The sequence below is a fragment of the Molossus molossus genome, unplaced genomic scaffold, assembly GCF_014108415.1.
Source record: "Molossus molossus isolate mMolMol1 unplaced genomic scaffold, mMolMol1.p scaffold_m16_p_15, whole genome shotgun sequence".
NCBI classification, from domain to species: domain Eukaryota; kingdom Metazoa; phylum Chordata; class Mammalia; order Chiroptera; family Molossidae; genus Molossus; species Molossus molossus.
This window is the reverse complement of record NW_023425350.1, coordinates 20,751,094-20,769,033: the sequence shown is the minus strand read 5'-3', so window position 1 is coordinate 20,769,033 and position 17,940 is coordinate 20,751,094. Positions and strand designations below refer to the sequence as shown.

At 34.8% G+C, this 17,940-nt stretch overlaps 1 protein-coding gene across 4 annotated transcripts in view; it reads right to left on the bottom strand.

The window, feature by feature from the left end:
- Positions 1–17,940, bottom strand: part of BIRC6 (baculoviral IAP repeat containing 6) — a 247,605-nt gene that overhangs the window by 28,661 nt on the left and 201,004 nt on the right. For all 4 annotated transcript variants that reach the window (XM_036262756.1, XM_036262757.1, XM_036262758.1 and 1 more), the window contains exons 66-67: positions 15,973–16,183; positions 959–1,104 (exon numbers count right to left, since the gene is read on the bottom strand). In XM_036262756.1, the coding sequence (XP_036118649.1) occupies positions 959–1,104; positions 15,973–16,183 (357 nt within the window). The remainder of the gene's footprint in view (positions 1–958; positions 1,105–15,972; positions 16,184–17,940) is intronic.

The window sequence follows — 17,940 nt, the reverse complement described above, 5'->3', positions numbered from 1 at the left end:
ACATAACTAATAGGGCTAAAAACCTCACCAACTTTAAAGCATAAATTCTCCTTTTTTTTTTAATCATCACCCGAGGACATTCCTCCATTTTTTGTTCAGATAGAGTGGGAGAGAGAGAAAAAGAGAGAGAGAGAGATAGAGAAACATCGATGTGAAAGGGACACATCGAGTGGCTGCCACCCGCACAACAAACCAGGGCTAGGGACAAACTGCAACCAAGGACCCTTAGCGGGAACCGAACCCGGGTCTCTCTGGACCGCAGGCCGACACTCTAACTGCTGAGCCAAACTGGCCAGGGCTATGGTGTAAATTCTTGAAATGGTAGGTAGGTTTCATTCATTTAGGCAAAACAGCAGAAATGAAATAGATAATGCAGAATTATTTGTATCTTCTGTTACTATTATATGAAAATACCAATTTTAACTAAATTCTCACACATAGTCGTAAGGTGCTATTTTCTATTTACAATGGCATTTTCAATTTCATGACATTTAATTGGAAAAAAAAGTATGATATATGCTCAGCCTATAAAATTTACTGTTAGCAATCATACATAGTAGATAAATATTTTATAATTAGATATTACTCATAATTAACTTGAAAATATAGAACAAAAATTTTAGGTAAATAAGCACCATTAACATAGAGGAAAGAGAAAGCAATTTCCTTTTTTAAATTTTTTTTTCCTTTATTGATTTTAGAGAGAGAGGAAGTGAAAGGGAGAGAGAGAGAAACACTGATGAGAGAACATCAATTGGCCACCTCCTACATGCCCCCAACTAAGGATCAGGACCACAACCTGGGCATGTATCCTGGCTGGGAATTGAACTGGCGACCTCTTGGTGCATGGGCCAGTGCTTAACCACTGAACCACACCAGCCAGATGAAAGCAGTTTTCCGTAAGTAATAAAACATCTTTGATCAACAGAGAAGTAGCATAAAAGAAACAGAGTTGTACCTTGGTTAGCTTGCCGCAAACTGGTAGTGGCTGCATAAACAATCTCTGCGGTCTTTTGGATATCTGGTACCAAAAGAGTAAGTCCTTCTGGTTCTTGATCAGATGCATCTGGTTTTACTCCTGTTTTAGCATTTTCTCTTTTAGATCTAAAAAAAGAAAAAAAAATTAATAGAGAAAGAAATGAAGGAAAATTAAGATTTTAGGATTAAAAAATAAATACCTCCAAAGTCAGCAAGGGTGGTTAAAAATCAAAATGATAGTGTCCACTTCATTTGACATACACATGATATATATCAGGGGTAGTTTAAATTACATTTATTGTTGCTTCTGAAGCTATAAGATAATGCCTGGCTAGCATAATAAATAAAGTGTTGGGTAGGTTTTCCCTTCAAATGTAAAAACAAATAAGAAATAAACATTCTATAAATGTCATACTGTAAAAAGACCCAGATACCTGATGTATCCTTGAATCCGTACCTTTAAAAACATACTTACAGTAATTGTAAATACCTAGAAATAGAGCAATCACTTCTATATCTAAAAGTAACAGGTACCCATTCCCTATCTTCAAAGATTTGGAAATCAAAGAACCACATATATTTTTTAATTTCACTCTCTATATATTTCACTCAGAGTATATTAATATCCCAGGATGGGGAGGGGGAGGAGGCAGGGTATTCCAGAGTAAAGTACAGATTCACTATTAATTTATCTTAACACAATGTGCTTCTATATACTGAATAATAGAAACACTAAGTTCTGGAGCATAATCATTTAAAAGATATTCCTCTGTTATTCCCTATTTAGGGTCTAAAATGTACCCAACCTTGTATCAAATTGTGTATCATAACAGGATGTGTTACCACAAGGTTTCAATGTATAAGGCATCAAAATGTTTCTGTAAACTTTCTAGATGAAATGAAGTAGTATTTCACTATAAGATTCACTGAAAATAACAACTAAATATCAATTGCATTTTTTCTAGTTTAATTCTCAGCATGTTATTCATACAACAAATATCATTACTGCTTAGATACTAAAAATCTGTATCTTTGTTAATTATTAAATAATTTAAAACAAATAAAAATCACATGTAAATAAATGTGTATACTGAATATTTATGCTAAGGTATGATCTAAACTACACATCATTTATTTTTCTAATTGTGTATCTACCAACAACAGGACTTGACTATTAAAACAGTATTTTACAAAGTGGGCATGGAGCCTTAGAGAACTATGAAAGACTAACAGAAAGTATAAGAGTCCTTAACAAAATAATTATTGTTATCTACGTACAAAGAACTGTTCTTTATCACAAAGACAAAAGCCTGCTCAGAAAATAAAAGGTAAATTCAGAAGACCTACTCGGTAGGTAGCAAGGGTACACAGATTCAGAACTATCACGTGTTCGGAATTGGTTCCCATGGTATCAGACAATATTTTTAACTATAAGGAACACACTACTTCACCTGGCAAGATGATTTAACTGAAAAAGCACATTGTGTCACTGGGGTATTGCCTTTTCTCCTAGGCTCTCTTCTTATCTTTCCTGACTTAGTGTAAGAAATCAGAGAGAACACATGGCCAATTTTCCTTTGCCACTCAGGAACTACTGGATAGATCTTATACTGCACACCACTTTAGTCATCAATTCTGTGTGTGTAAATACACGTTTGTATATGTATGTAAGAAAAATATAGTGAATATTTTAAAATTGAAATATTTCCACTTCTAGGATCAAAGACAGTGCATCTTTTATAGCTGCGAAATAAAGTTGAGAGTAGTTTAATAGTGAGTCTGACAATTTTTTTTACTAAAGATATGATTCTGGTAGACGAGCTCAAACAGAGTCTCAACTTCTATATTTACCAATAACTATTCACAATCAAGCACCAAGAGTCAAGAAAGTGTATAAGTTGCTTGACAGCATCCCCTTTGAATTTATAAGGACTCTCTCTCCCCATTTATAAATAATACTCTATCTTAAAAAAGTCTTAAGTAATAGAATCACTGAACCATAACAGGAAAACAACAGTAAGCAGAGTTTGAGAAATCAGAAGAGTTATGGTTGTAGCTTTAAAAGACGATTTCCTGTAAATCTATCATCAGTCAATTGATCCACTGTACTCTCAAATAAAGATTTCACTTAAAGAAACATATCTTGTCAAGCAGAGAAGTAAGATATGGGAGTAAAGTTCATTTTTCCAGAATTAAGGTATTTTCACCTTGAAGAAACAAGAACCTCTGGCATGGAGAGTAAACTGTATCAATCAATGCAATTTAGAGCAAGTTACCCTGGAAAATTACCAATTTTAAATTTCAAGCCCTATTCATGAATACTAATTTCCTAATTCCAGTTTTAGAAAGATGATTAGTAGGAGAAATCTCTATTATTAAAATGGTGCAAATAATTAGGATGGAAAATTATATATTATGACTTTTTGACAGCAAAATAAAAAAGGACAAAGTGTAAATATCCATAGGAGTTTTAAAAATACGTTTTTACACCAAATGTGTAAAAGAAATTGTCATATACATCTCATATTAAAGACAATGGTTCAATTATAAATCTGATAGATATATCTTAGACTTTTACAACCAGGTTCTAATGAGAAATTTTTCATAAATCTAACGTCTTTTTGCCAAAAACATACGGGGAGGAAAAAAGAATAATCTCCAAAAGGAGAGTAGTTCAAATATATGAACACACACTACCTGACTAAGGATGACTACAACTAGTCATTGTCTGACATTGAACTACAGACAGCAGTCTCTTTTCTATAAAAGGTGCAGGTTATTGTCAACCCATATGTAGGCCCAGCTCATGAAAAAAGGCCATACCTTAGCTCACATCCTGAAGTCTGTGTGAAAAGCTATTTGAGTTCAAGGCACCTAGCTGGAAGTAGGTCTCTGAGACTGACAATGGATCCAACATGGTAAAAGCAATCAGCGACGGCCGCTACCATGGTATCCGCTGCTCTGTGCATACGTTGAATCTGGTTGTGATCACTGCCCTGAAGAAATACGAGGAATCAACTGAAGTTTCTACTATTGCACAGAATTATCTGCAAACATTTTCCACTATGCTGTGAATTCCAACTAAAAAGCTAACAAATTAAGCATATTTTGGCTCTGTGACATAATCTGAGCTAGGATGTGAGCAAAATGGGAAAAAGTTTTTTGTGGAAATAAAAGGGAAAAAGAACCCCATAATTCAACATTCAGTTATATTCAACTGCCTCTGCTAATACTATCACCCAAATTAAGTTGGATATTCATAAGACTAAATAAAAAATATGAGAATTATGTTCTTTTATCATCTCTAAATTGAAAACAGCATAATGTAGCTATTTTCTTAGAACACTAAAAAAGGCCACTTCAACCCCTGCACTCCTAATTTCTAAAGTCAAACCTTTCAAACAGTTGAAATAACCATTTTAAAAGGAGTGCCACGTTGAAGAAGTAATCTGAAGACCACATCCTGAAATGTCCAGATTCAAACTTATTAAGAATAAGCATTTTAGGGGAAGATTCTAAAATTAAAGGACAATGAAACTTCTACATTTACCTATAAAACAATGTATCATATCATACTTCACAGTTCTTTGCTAGGAATTACAGTTTTAAACAAATTAAATGTAAAAGTAAACAAAAATAATTTTTAAAATATTACTATGGAGAATTATTTGCTTCTCATGTCTCCAGAAAACATAAAAATGATCACTGAAAGACACCAGTAAATCAGGCAAAGACCTCTGTAAGATAAAGATTTTCTGTGATTCATTTAAAGCTTAGTTTTCAACTCTAGATTCTCTTTCGTTTTTACTTAAACTGTTTTCAAACAAAACTGCTAGTTTTCATTTAAATCAAAGTTGAAAATAAAAATCTTCCTTTTCTTGGGAAGCACTGATAAGGAGTATGAGAAAAGAAAATATTCAAAACAGAGGTATGAGAAGTCTTTCAAAACAAAACTTTAATTTCTAAATCAGATAAAAATATAATTAACTTTTAGGTCAGATTAAATATAAGACATAATGAAGGTACTGTGTGCAATGGAATTGCCTCAAATAATATGCTTCGCCAAAGGGCAATCCAACTGAGGCAAAGACTAAAATAAATGTTGGCATTGCCATCTCCGTCACCAAGTAAAAGGTTCATGAACAAAGGAACTTAAAAATATATGGTCACAACAAATGCTTCTTGGCTCAGAAATAAGCCCCTTTTCATTATGTAGGTTTGAAAGGCAGAGGAAAAAGAGAAGAAACTAGGAAATATGTTTCCAACAAAAACAAATAAGAGAATTGGAATGGAAATTCTTTCTTAATTAATTGAAGCCCAAGATAACTAGTTTAAGGGAGTTAAAATAAGAGAGTCTGATAGAAAATATGACTTTGAAGTAGTAGGTCTACTAATTTTATTGCTTAGTTAGATAAAAAGGAATTGGGTATTTATTTCTACAAGAGAATCCTATGATTTTAAAATATAATAAACTTCTTTGCACCAGGAAGACACTTCAAGACAGTCAAGGGAAACAGTAATCAAGAACACTTGCTTCGATGCTGTTAAAGAGAAGTTCAAAGTCCAGAACACCTTATACTCAACACAGTCATGTGTGTCGGATCCTTATAACCTATTAAGACTACTTAATTGACAGCAAGCCCCTCTTTCAAATTTTTGGTGAAACTGTCAAATACTAAAAATGATTACAGTGATACCTCGGTTCTCGAACGCCTTGACTTTCGACCAAATCGGTATTCGACCAGGAGATTCGAGAAACTTTTGTCTTGGAATCCGAACAAATATTTGGAACTCGAACTTCCGAGATGAGCCGAGTTGAGCCGAATGGCGTTCATTCGGCCCAGCGCGCCTTGCTTGCGTCATCAGTGTGAGTGCAGAGAGAGTCACGCTTTGTGGAGAGAGTCACGCTTTACACTGAATTTAACCCTTAGACATACTGTACACTTTTATTTCTTGTTGAGACTTATGTTTTTCTACATATTATATACAAATTAGGCCAGTAAATAGGCATTTTCTGGGGCTTGGAACGAATTAATCCAGTTTCCATTATTTCCTATTGGGTTTCATTGCTTCGGTTCTCGAACAATTTGGTTCTCGACCGTCCTCCTGGAACGAATTATGTTCGAGAACCGAGGTATCACTGTACTTGCCTACTGGAGTCCATCAGGAAAAGTTTGCACAGAAGATCAAAGACAAAACAACGCCTTTGTTCCTGCTCCAAGGAAACTGCAATGTCACACTTATTCAAAAGTGAAACCAAACTACTCTGGCTGTAGTTTGACTTCATCTTGAGATAACACAGGTTGGAATGGTATGTACAAGCTTAAGAGGTCACCTCTTCACACTGTGATTATTTTGTGGATAACAGATAAATTTTCACACTAGACCAGTGTGCCACAAGAATTTTTATAACATGCAATACCTGACTATTTAGTCAGGTGCACTAACCTCTTTTCCCTTGGACTGTCAAAAAAAAAAAAAAAAAGACAACAGCCAACACACCAATAGCCATCCAGTGTGAATTAATCAAAATTATATCTATTTTTTGGTCAGATTGGCAAAAGTATTTTTTTGGTGTGCCAAAGAATTTTAGTAATTAATTTATGTGTGCCATGAGATGAAAAAGGTTGAAAGTCACTAAACTAGACAAAAGTATTTCAATTGGAAACAATGTTACCCATGTCACAAATCCCTTTATTAATAGAGATAAGAGAGACTTTAAAGTTCTTTCTTTTATAAAGCCTAAAATAAAATGTGATCAGTAATTAGTCATATATAGAGAGAATGTTTTTGCTTATTAAATATATAAACTCTTAAATTTCATCTTCACAAGGAGTTAAAGATACTAGAAATATAGCAATAAAATTCAGGTGAGAAAACAATAAGGCAGATAGGAAGGTGAAGAGGCTTCTTCTTGCAACATAAAGAAAACAATTGCTGTAATCTATGCAGTACACATAACAAATCAGCTTGAAGATAGTAGAGGAAAAACACATCAATAAGAAATTTTCAGAGGAATAATTTTTATTAATTATTTTGAGCAAGAAAAACATCAAAAGGGTAAAGCTGACTTACTCCTCTTACTCCTCATTTAAGTGATTAAGTTGCTACCTGTTCGTGTACTAGATAATCCACAAAACACAGTGAGGTTTAGGTTTACTATAGTAATCCAGTAATTATTACTTAGGCACACTCAAATGCTATGTAAACCTAATAAAATATGCTACCTTTTAATATCTGATCACAGTGCTAACTCAAAAATTCTTCTGGGGAAAGAAAAAAGATGGTAAAATACCAGAAAAAAACTGTAGAATCTGCATTATTGTATATACTTATATAATGATCAAAAACAAATTTTTCAATTAAAAATAATTTTACTTCATTGTCAACATGAGAAAACATATAAAATATCCTAAATATCCAAAGCCAGTTCAGAGACAAGTCCACGTCCCCTATTTCTACTTATTCATTGATGCACAAATTATCACTTGTTCTTTGGGAGTTAAGTTCAATGTAGTGGATAAATATACTTGATTGGGATTTGAGGTCTTATCATAGCTCTCTCACTAAGCATGATGGAATCTGGAGCAAATCACAATATTTATAGACCGTGTTTCCTTTGCTTGTAAAAAGAGAGATCCTAATGATCTGAACTCTAAAGACAGTCCCTTGTAACTCTAAAAACTTATAGATAATATTGACCATGTTACTTATTGGGATGTGCCAGAAAGATTTGTTATAAACTAAATCTTACTTGACGTGAGTATATTTCCATAAAGCTCATATAAACGCAGTTTGTTAAGGAATAATCATTTTATATCGATATGTTATGCTACTGAGGTGGAAATATTAAGTCAATTTATAAATTTTTATGAGCTTTTTATTTGTTAATCATTTAAATAATTGCATTTTGGCATTTGATCAAAGAGTTTTTCAGGAACCAGCTAATAAGGTTCAAGTCCAGCCATGATATAAGCATGAAACCTAAATGATCAATGAATTACTTTGGGAAGAGGGAACAATGGTGTATGAAAAGAGAAGTGGCACACTGGCTTGTTTGGCTCAGCGGTTGGAGTGTCAACCTGCAGACCAAAGAGTCCCAGGTTCAATTCCAGCCAAGGGCATGTATCTTGGTTGCAGTTCATCCCTGGTCCCTTTTGGGGTCATGCAGGTGGCAACCAATTGATGTGTCTCTCTTACATTGATGTTTCTCTCCCTCTCTCTTCTTCCCTCTCTCCCTCCTGCTCTATCTAAAGATAAATGTAAAAATATCCTCGGGTGAGAATAAAAAAAAGAGAAGTGGTTGGACTATGGGGCAAACGACTCGTCTTTCCTCATAAATATTGTTTTCGATAATGAAGACTGCAGGCATCAGGAGACTGGGGAGCCAAAACTTAGATTTATTACCCATTAATAAGATTTAAATTTAAATGTTAAACTCTAAGCAATTGTTTCATTCTCTGTCAAACAAAATATTTTCTTGTCTACATACAGCAAGAAAAACTGATAATATACATCTAAAATCTTTTAAAACCATGTATCCTACACATTTACAGTTATAATACTATCTCCTTATATCTTCTTTACTTTTAAATATAGTGTTATTGATTTTAGAAAGGAAGGTGGGGAGAGAAAGATTGATGTGAGAGAGAAACATCAATCAGCTGCTTCTTGCACAGCCCTACTGGGGTGTGTCCTGGCTGGGAATTGAACCCGTGACCTCTTTGTGAACAGGATGATGCCCAACCGAGTTACACCAGCCAGGGCCTACATCCTTATATTTTCTAAGCTATTACATATTGATTATAATTTATCCACAATTTAAAACAGTTTGACTCTCTTTCAAGAAACAAAAGGAAAATCAAGAAAAATAGAGGCTGGAACATAAATAATACACTAATCAAAATTATTTCAAACTGGCAGAATGAAATAAATGCCTAAGTCATCAATCTGACAGTTATAAAAATTCATTTTCACCAGATTTTGATCCCTATAATTGGTATAAGATTAAGTGGTAGTGACATCTAATCACAGGCTGTCTTTGGCACATGTGTAACACTGCTTACACCTTATGTATCCCTCCTACTTTGATATTATGCTTTCTTGTTCTTCCATGTGTTCCCTCTCTATCTCCTTTTGACCCTCAAGAAACTATTTCTTCTCACTGCTTGTAGACCTAAAGATTAAAAGTATTAAATACAAAAATCATTAAATTCTAAAACAAAAGGAAAAAGCCAGAAATTAAGAGTTAAAAAAATAAAAACAGATGAATTTTTTCTGCATTTGACAAGAAAAGAGTTAATATTGTTACACAGAAGGCATCTGAAAAATGGAACATTTATGATAATAAAAGTTTTCAAACATTAGCCAAGGGAGTGAATTCTACTTAAAGTGTAAGTCCTTAGTGGATAAATATTAAACTTTTTGTTCTTTATTGAGTGTCTAGTATAAAAGTGGATAAGCAAAAGAAATAAGAAGAGGTTGGAAGTCCTTTGATCTTTTTTTTTTAAATTTTTTTTCTTTATTGATTTTAGAGAGAAAGGAAGGGAGAGGGAGGGAGAAAGGGGGAAGGGGAGGGAAGGGGGAGGGAGGGAGGGAGGGAGGGGAAGAGAAACAACGATGTGAGAGAACATCAATTGGCCACCTCCTGCATGCCCCCTAGTGGGGATCCGGCCCACAACCCGGGCATGTGCCCTGAGGGAATTGAACTGGTGGCCTCTTGGTACATGGGTTGATGCTCAACCACTGAGCCACACGCCGGCTGGGCCTTTGATCTTTCTATTGAAGTGATTACTATGGTAGCTTTTAAATAATTTCTCTGAAATGAAGTAAATAAACCATTTAATATTACTGAGGCAAACAAAAGTTAAATAGAACCAATATTTATGGTTTAACCACTTACCCATTTTTGTTCAAACTGTTATAAAAAAATTTCAACTGAACAAGAAGTACAAAATTTCCTGATGATAGCATTCTGAAATGCTCCAAATCTTAAGTTTTAAGAGATAGATGATAGTAGAAAATGGCCTAACAAAAAATTATATTTTTACCTTACATGCACAGTTAAGGTATGTTTAAAAATGCTGCAAGACTAATATAACGGGGAACACTGTATAAAGTAAATGATTATCTAACCATTATGCTGTACACCTGAAATGAATATAAAATAACACTGAATGTAAACTGTAATTGAAAAAATAAAAAATTTAAAAAGGAATAATAGCCTGGCCGGTGTTGCTCAGTGGATTGGGTGTCATCCCATGGACCGACAGGTCCTGCCTGGTTAGATTCCTGGTCAGGGCACATGCCCAGGTTTCAGACTCAATCCCCAGTAGGGGGCGTGTAAGAGGCAGCCAATCGATGTTTCTCTCTCACATTGATGTTTCTGTCTCTTTCTCCCTAAAAAAAAAATCAATAAAAACATATTTAAAAACAACAGCCCTGGCCAGTTTGGCTCAGTGGTTAAAGCGTCGACCCACGGACCAGAGAGTCCCATGTTCAGTTCCTGCTAAGGGCACGTACCTCGGCTACAGTTTGTCCCTGGCCCTGGTTGGGGTCGTGTGAGTGGCAGCCACTCGATGTGTGCGTGTCTCTCTCTCTTCCTCCCTTTTCTCCCTCCCACTTTATTAGAAGATAAATGCAAATACGTCCTTGGTGAGGATAAAAAAATAAAAAAATAAAAAACAACTAATATACAAACATGTCATGCATCTTTTTTTTTTTAATCCTCACCTGAGAATTTTTTTTTCCATTTATCTTCAGACAGAGTGGGAGGGCGATACAGTGACTGGCCTCCTCCCGCACGACCTTGACCAGGGCCAGGGACCGAACTGCAACCAATGTATGTGCCCTTGACTAGAACCAAACCTGAGACTCTTTGGTCCTCGGCCAACCCTCTAACTGCTTAGCCAAACCAGCCGGGTGTCACACATCTTTTAAAAATTTCCCCAAAAATGCTAATCATTATCTATTTCACATAAAGTTTGGAAAGTGTTGAATGTAAAATTCTCTATTTCGAACTAATACACTGTTGCCTAGCCTTTTGGATTTCCAAAAGTAATAGTTATCCCTGATTTAAATTAATCAAAATGCTTAGTAATAATCAACTAACAGCAATATTAGTTTGTCTACATTAACTGTTAGACTCAATTAACTCTATGCAGTTATTATTCATTGTGAATCTTGAAAGGTTGTAGTAGGAGAGGTGCTGGATAGTGAAAGCATAGAATCATGAATAAAAGAATATAAAAATATTACCATCTTTAGGAAGCTCTTTTTTGGTTAATCCTCACCCAAGGATATTTTTCCATTGATATTTAGATACAGTGGAAGGGAGGGAGAGGGAGAGAGAGAAACATCGATGTCAGAGAGACACACAGATTGGTTGCCTCCTGATCAAACCAGACCAGGTCCAGGAATGGAACCTGTAACCCAGGTATGTGCCCTTGACTGGAAATCGAACCTGAGACCCTTTAGTCCTCAGGGTGAAGTTCTAACTGCTGAGCCAAACTGGCTAGGGATAGAAAGCTCTTAGTGCAAATTGTACAATAACAATTGCCTAAAAACTGTCAACTTTTAAAAAACAGACAAAATCACAGCAAATCACTCCTAGTTGCTACCTTGCCATGTCAACAGGTTAATTTATCTGATGAGCCAGGAAAGATGAACATAATAAACACGTTTATTCCTTGAGTAATACTCTGGTTTACACTAACTTCCAATCCTATCACAGTGCTGCAATTAGTCACCAAACTAATCCTCAACCATAAGAGATAATAATTTCATTATTAAGGTATAATTATAACTAAGGGAAATTAGAAATGCCCAAGAGTGTATTATTGCAAAATTAAAATTCGGAAGCTCTTTTCAGATATGTGTGTGTATTGATATATACATGCATATGTAATTACATGTCACATACATTACTAGATACATAATAGCCTTTTCAACTTCGTGATGGCTTCTCTTTCCTCTTACAGAGGTTTCAGGCTGGGGGAGAGTTGGATATCTTTTCATTCTTTGAATTCTTAGATCCAGACTAGCTTGGGTTTAGACAATGGTCTCAAAATAGGATAATCTCAGTTAGGTTATTCCTACCAGCAAAAGTAAACTTCCTCTTTGTACTTGGGCAAAATATCTTAATTTCCTTCATCCACAAAAGGAAGGTAAGTATAAACACACTATACATAAAAAAATAATTTCAATGAAAATCATTTCATGTAACCACAATCATCACTTAAGATCTGTAGTGTATACAGCAAATCTGTTTCCTTTAAGATAACCAAAGAGTTAAATATATTAAAACATTACTTAAAGCCAAAAAATAAAACATAAAAGAAAAAATTACATGCCGTTTGTATATGCTTGGTTTAAAAAAAAGGAACAAATGAGAAGTTAACAAAAAGAAAAACATAAAGCAACACGTATATAAACATATCTAAATCCTTGTACAAAATATTTGTACTTTATTTACCCTTACATTTCTTACTAAAAGTTCAAAGGAAAAAATAATGTAAAACTGTTCTAAGATGGGGTACACCTACACATTATTTTTGAACCATAACTCCAAACCTTGATAAAGCACTAAAACATATCCTACAAGTTATATATAAACATGACATACAGTACTTGCCTTGACCACTCTCTCCTCAGAGTATCCTGGGGTTTTTAAAAAATACAGCTGGAAATGGGGTAGGCAGGTGAGTGAAGGGAAAGCTTTGCATCAGTATTAAAATTGAACTTAGGCTGCCCTGGCCAGTGTGGCTCAGTTGGATGGGCATCGATCTGTGGACCAAGAGGTAATGGATCCGACTGCCAATCAGGGTACAGCCTGGCTCAACCTCCAGTAGAGGGCGTGCAGGACGCAGTTGCACTCACATCCATGTTTCTCCCTCTCCCTCTAAAAATCAATTAAAAAAAAATTGAACTAAGGCCAATTTCTGTGGGTATAAACTCTATAGAAAATTAGACCATATTGTACACTTTATTTCAATTCTATTATAATGAAAGTATAATATATATATATGTATCTTTTAGTCTTGACAGGCTGTAAAAGAATAGATTATACTTCTCTCAGTAAGGTGGAAAATGAATGTGCCATACCTTAAAAGGACAGTAGGGATGTTATATCATGTATGTTTTTGCTGGTTTCTTTTCCTAACAGAGGCTGTATAACATAAGAGCTATCATGAGGGAACTCGACTAAGAAGCATATTCAAACTTGAATACAAAAGTCAGTAGTAGCCCTGGCCGGTTTGGCTCAGCGGTTAGAGCGTCGGCTTGCGGTCCAGAGAGACCCGGGTTCGGTTCCCGCTAAGGGCAAGTACCTCGGTTGCAATTTGTCCCCGGCCCTGGTTGGTCGTGCGGGTGGCAGCCACTTGATGTGTCCCTTTCACATCGATGTTTCTCTCTCTCTCCCTCCCACTCTACCTGAACAAAAAATGGAAAAATGTCCTCGGGTGAGGATAAAAAAAAAGTCAGTAGTAGTGTTTATTCGTCAGTAAAATAAAGCTAGTTACTGCACAGGGTCACCATTAAGATAAAATAACAAATGAATTCTCTGAACAGTCTTTATGATCTTTACATGCATGCTTTGTTGTCACAAAATTGAGAAGTTTGAAGTATAATTATTTTCTTGTTGAAAGAATGTGAAGAATAATTTTTTTCCAGGTAACCAAGTATAAAAATAAAGAGCTCCAACTAAATAAAATTCAGTTATTCTCTATCCGAAATTAAAATTTTATAGTAAATAATTAATACATTTATACTGAAGTCAAGTTTAATTTAAAATAAAATTATACCATGTTATTTTAACAGAACATACATTAATTTAAGAAAGCAACCAAAAAGAAACTCTAGTTGCAAAAATTCCATTCACTGCAATAAGTATCTTCTATAACTACCTTAGAAATGAATACACTAGAACTACATTTTAGCAGAATCAAATGGAAATTATAGCATAGGGAAATATGTAGCATAAAGACAGTTATTCTTATTTTAATGGTCTTATTTTGATGTTTATGACACAGATTTGTGATTTTTTAATCAGAGATAATTATAACAATAGTCCAAGTCTTTACACAATTTTTCATCCAAGAAAAACAATACTACTGAGAGAAAAACACTCAAGGTTTCATAAATTTTCAATTTTTAGTTATAAACTACTACACTATACCTCAAAATACAGAAATATAAGATACAAAACCACAGGGCAAAGTTCCCCCTAACATATGCAAGGGCAATTTCAAAGTCTGTATATTTTATATTAATGGCTTTGTTAAAAGCTGTATGTTTATTGTATAGGAATAACAAACACATATGGCCAGGGCAGTGAATGGGGTGCTCAATTAGATATTTCGCAATGACACATTAACTCAATTAGAAAATTAGGTCTTCAGTTCCAGTATGATGCCACACTATTTTTATATAATTATGCCAGCTGCTAAGGTTACCACTTAGAAATATTTTTGTCACAATGAAGGATTGGATTAAACACAACATATTCTCTTCTCCACAACAGAAATAAATCTCATACTATCAAAGAAAATATGTCTTTACATTTTCCATTCCTGGTAAAAGAGTAGTATAAACCTACAGCTTTTTATATCTCTACCAACAGGTTCTTCTTTAATCTCTGCTCTAATTTATGATTCTTGCACCTGGCAGTGAGTCAGCAGTTTTTAAAGTGATAATGACAGTAACATAAACTAAGAGAGTCAGGATTATCTGAGAGGTTGATTTCTTCCTGAAAGGTGAAGACTGAAAAAACTATTCCTCCACTGACCAATTCTCTCTCATTATTTGACATATACTGTTATTCTCAAATTTTTAGGTTCTTTAAAAATATGTGAGAATAGGGTAGAACAAATATATTACAATGATGGCGAAGAACATTAATTGACTCAAAAGATAATCAACAAAAAAATAAGCTTCCACTGGCAGTATAAATGCCTTAAAAATCAGGATTCGGCCATCTTTAAGTAAAACTAACCAACACTGAATAGATTCTGCTAAAAGAAAAGGTTTCCTAGGTTATTTTAAAAGAGTTTTTGATAATAGAATTCATCACTCGAATCTAGTGAGGTATAAATTTAAACCAAAGATTCATTTAAAAATTCAATGCTCCATGAAGATAAGTACTTTATTTTAACTCCAAGAAATACTGAACCTCTGACTTCTAAAAAAGGTTATAGTGTGAATTATAACATATGTATCAAAATGAAATAGGAGTAAGGCATAATCCAGTAATTCCACGTCTATAAATCTACTATGCAGATTTCTACAACCCCAAAAATGACTGTCTGAGGTTGTGATAAGTTGGAAATAACCCAAGTGTCCACTAATAGATGGTTATGTAAAACACAGCATCTATGTATGATGCATAATTAAAAGTAATTGACAATGTCAGTAATGTGTATTTATTGATACTGAAAGGTGTCTTTGACTTCAACATTGGGTAAAACTATCATCTACCTGTATAACAGGTATAATGTGCCAGTATTTAAGAAAAATTTTATACTTAGAGCAATAATATCACATAGGGATGTTAGGAAAGCCGATGTAAATAAATATTCCTCAGTGTAGGATTTGGTGGATACTTTTACTTTGGAGTTTTATACATTGTGTGGGTGTATTTGTGTTTAATTATCATAGATCCTTTAAAAAACCCTGAAAGCTATATAAAAAAAGTTAGTTCAAGCCCTGGCTGGTTTGGCTCAGCGGTTAGAGCATCAGCCCACGGACCAGAGAGTCCTGAGTTCGGTTCCCGCTAAGAGCATGTACCTCGGGTGCGGTTTGTCCCTGTCCTTGGTTGGGGTCGTGTGGGTGGCAACCACTCAACGTGTCTCTCTCACATCTATGTTTCTCTCTGTCCCTTGCCCCCTCTCTATCTGAAGATAGATGCAAAAGTGTCTTCAGGTGAGGATAAAAAAAAATTTTTAATTAATAAAAAGTTAGTTTGAGTCAAGGCCAAGAGAAATGAATAAAGTATAGTACCTTAAACGGTTGGTATAGGTATCAACACAGATCTTCATTTTGGCTAATAATGTACCAACAGAAGTTTGACATTCTGATTGTTCTTCTTCCTCTTCACCATTCTCTGTAGAAAGGGGCAACAAGAGAGGCACCATGGACGTACAAGAAGCAATGGCTCGGAGCAATTCCAGCAGAGCTCGATAGAGTGGCACATGTCTTGCCATGTCGAGAACTGTAAGAAGGAAGAGGAAAAGCATAAAATGAGAACAAGGGCAATCTAACAGTAAGCCCACAGCAATATGAGATTAATTAGTTGGTTGGTAAATGGACTAATACCACTGTTTATAAAGCACCAATGTACAAAGTATAATAATAGGCACTTTTAGGGAACAAAAAGCAAATAAGACATAAAGATGGGGAGAGACCAAGAATTAAGTAACTATCTAGTTATATTACACATAAAAATGATTAAATAACCTAGATAGTACATTATGGCAATAAATACATCTATTAGTATGAAGTGAAACTATATTTTCAAAACTGAAATGATGAAGCCACTGTATCTCAGATAAAACAGTAATATGACCACAATTTATCAATATGTTTGAATAAATCAACTTATTAAAAAAAAAGGTTGATTATGCTAACTTTGAATTATAAACTATAAGTCAGATAAATTTTTTTTCTTAAAACCATGCACATCTAAGAATGAATTCACTACTCTACTATCTCTGAAAATTGTTTTGTGAATTTCTTCCAACTTGAATTTACTATTGTGAATCATGTTGAGACAAACATCCGTCAGAATGTTGAGAGAGAGAAATAAAAATGAACAACACATCCTTTATATGAGGATTTTCCTATCAACCTAAGAAATCTCTCATGGAAGCAACTACTTTCTTTTCTTTTTTTCTCTTTATTAATTTTAGAGAGAGAGGAAAGGAGAAGTAGAAAAATATAGAAACATCAATTGGCCACCTCCTGCATGGCCCCCACTGGGGATTGGGCCCACAACCTGGGCATGTGCCCTGACTGTGAATCAAACCAGCAACCTCTTGGTGCATGGGTCGACACTCAACCAATGAGCCAGACTATCCGGGCACTACTTTCTCTCTTTCAGGGTTTTCATAATTCCTTTTAAGAACATTGAAGGTAAGGAGACTTCCGGTCAAGATGGTGGCGTAAGAAAATGTGGTACTCGCCTCCTCCCACAACTACATGAAAATTACAACTAAATTACAGAACAAACATCCTTCAGAACCTCCTGAAATTGAGCCAAATGGAAGTCTTACAACTATGAAATTAAAGAAGCAGCTGCATCTAGACTGCAATCAAGACTCAATTAAAACAGAAAGGTGTAAAATCCACACGAGGGATGCACCTTGAGGGCTCAGCTGGGTGACCAGGGAGTCTGTGCCACTGGACCCTATAGGACATCTACTACAAAAGGCCACCTTAGGAAGCCTAGCAGACATAGAAACTCTACATAATACATAGAAACAAACACAAAGACGCAGTAAAAATAAGGACACAAAGAAACATGTCCCAAATTAAAGAAAAGAACAAAACTCCAGAAAAAGAACTAAACAAAATGGAGATAAGCAATCTAAAAGATGCAGAGTTCAAAACACTGGTTATAAGGATGCTCAATGAACTTAAGAATTTCAAAAAACTTCGTGAGGACCTCAAGAGCATAATAAAGGATCAGTCAGAAATGAAGGCTGCACTAACTGAAATAAAGAATAATTTACAGGAAATCAATAGAGAGTAGGAGAAGCCAAGAAGCAAACCATGGAATATAAGGAAGCAAAAAACACCCAATCAGAACAGCAAAAAGAAAAGAGAATCCAAAAAAATGAGGATAGTGTAAGAAGCCTCTGGGACAACTTCAAGCGTGCCAACATTCGCATCATAGGGGTGCCGGAAGGAGGAGAGAGCAAGCAAGAAATTAAAAACCTAGTTGAAAAAATAATGACAGAAAACTTCCCT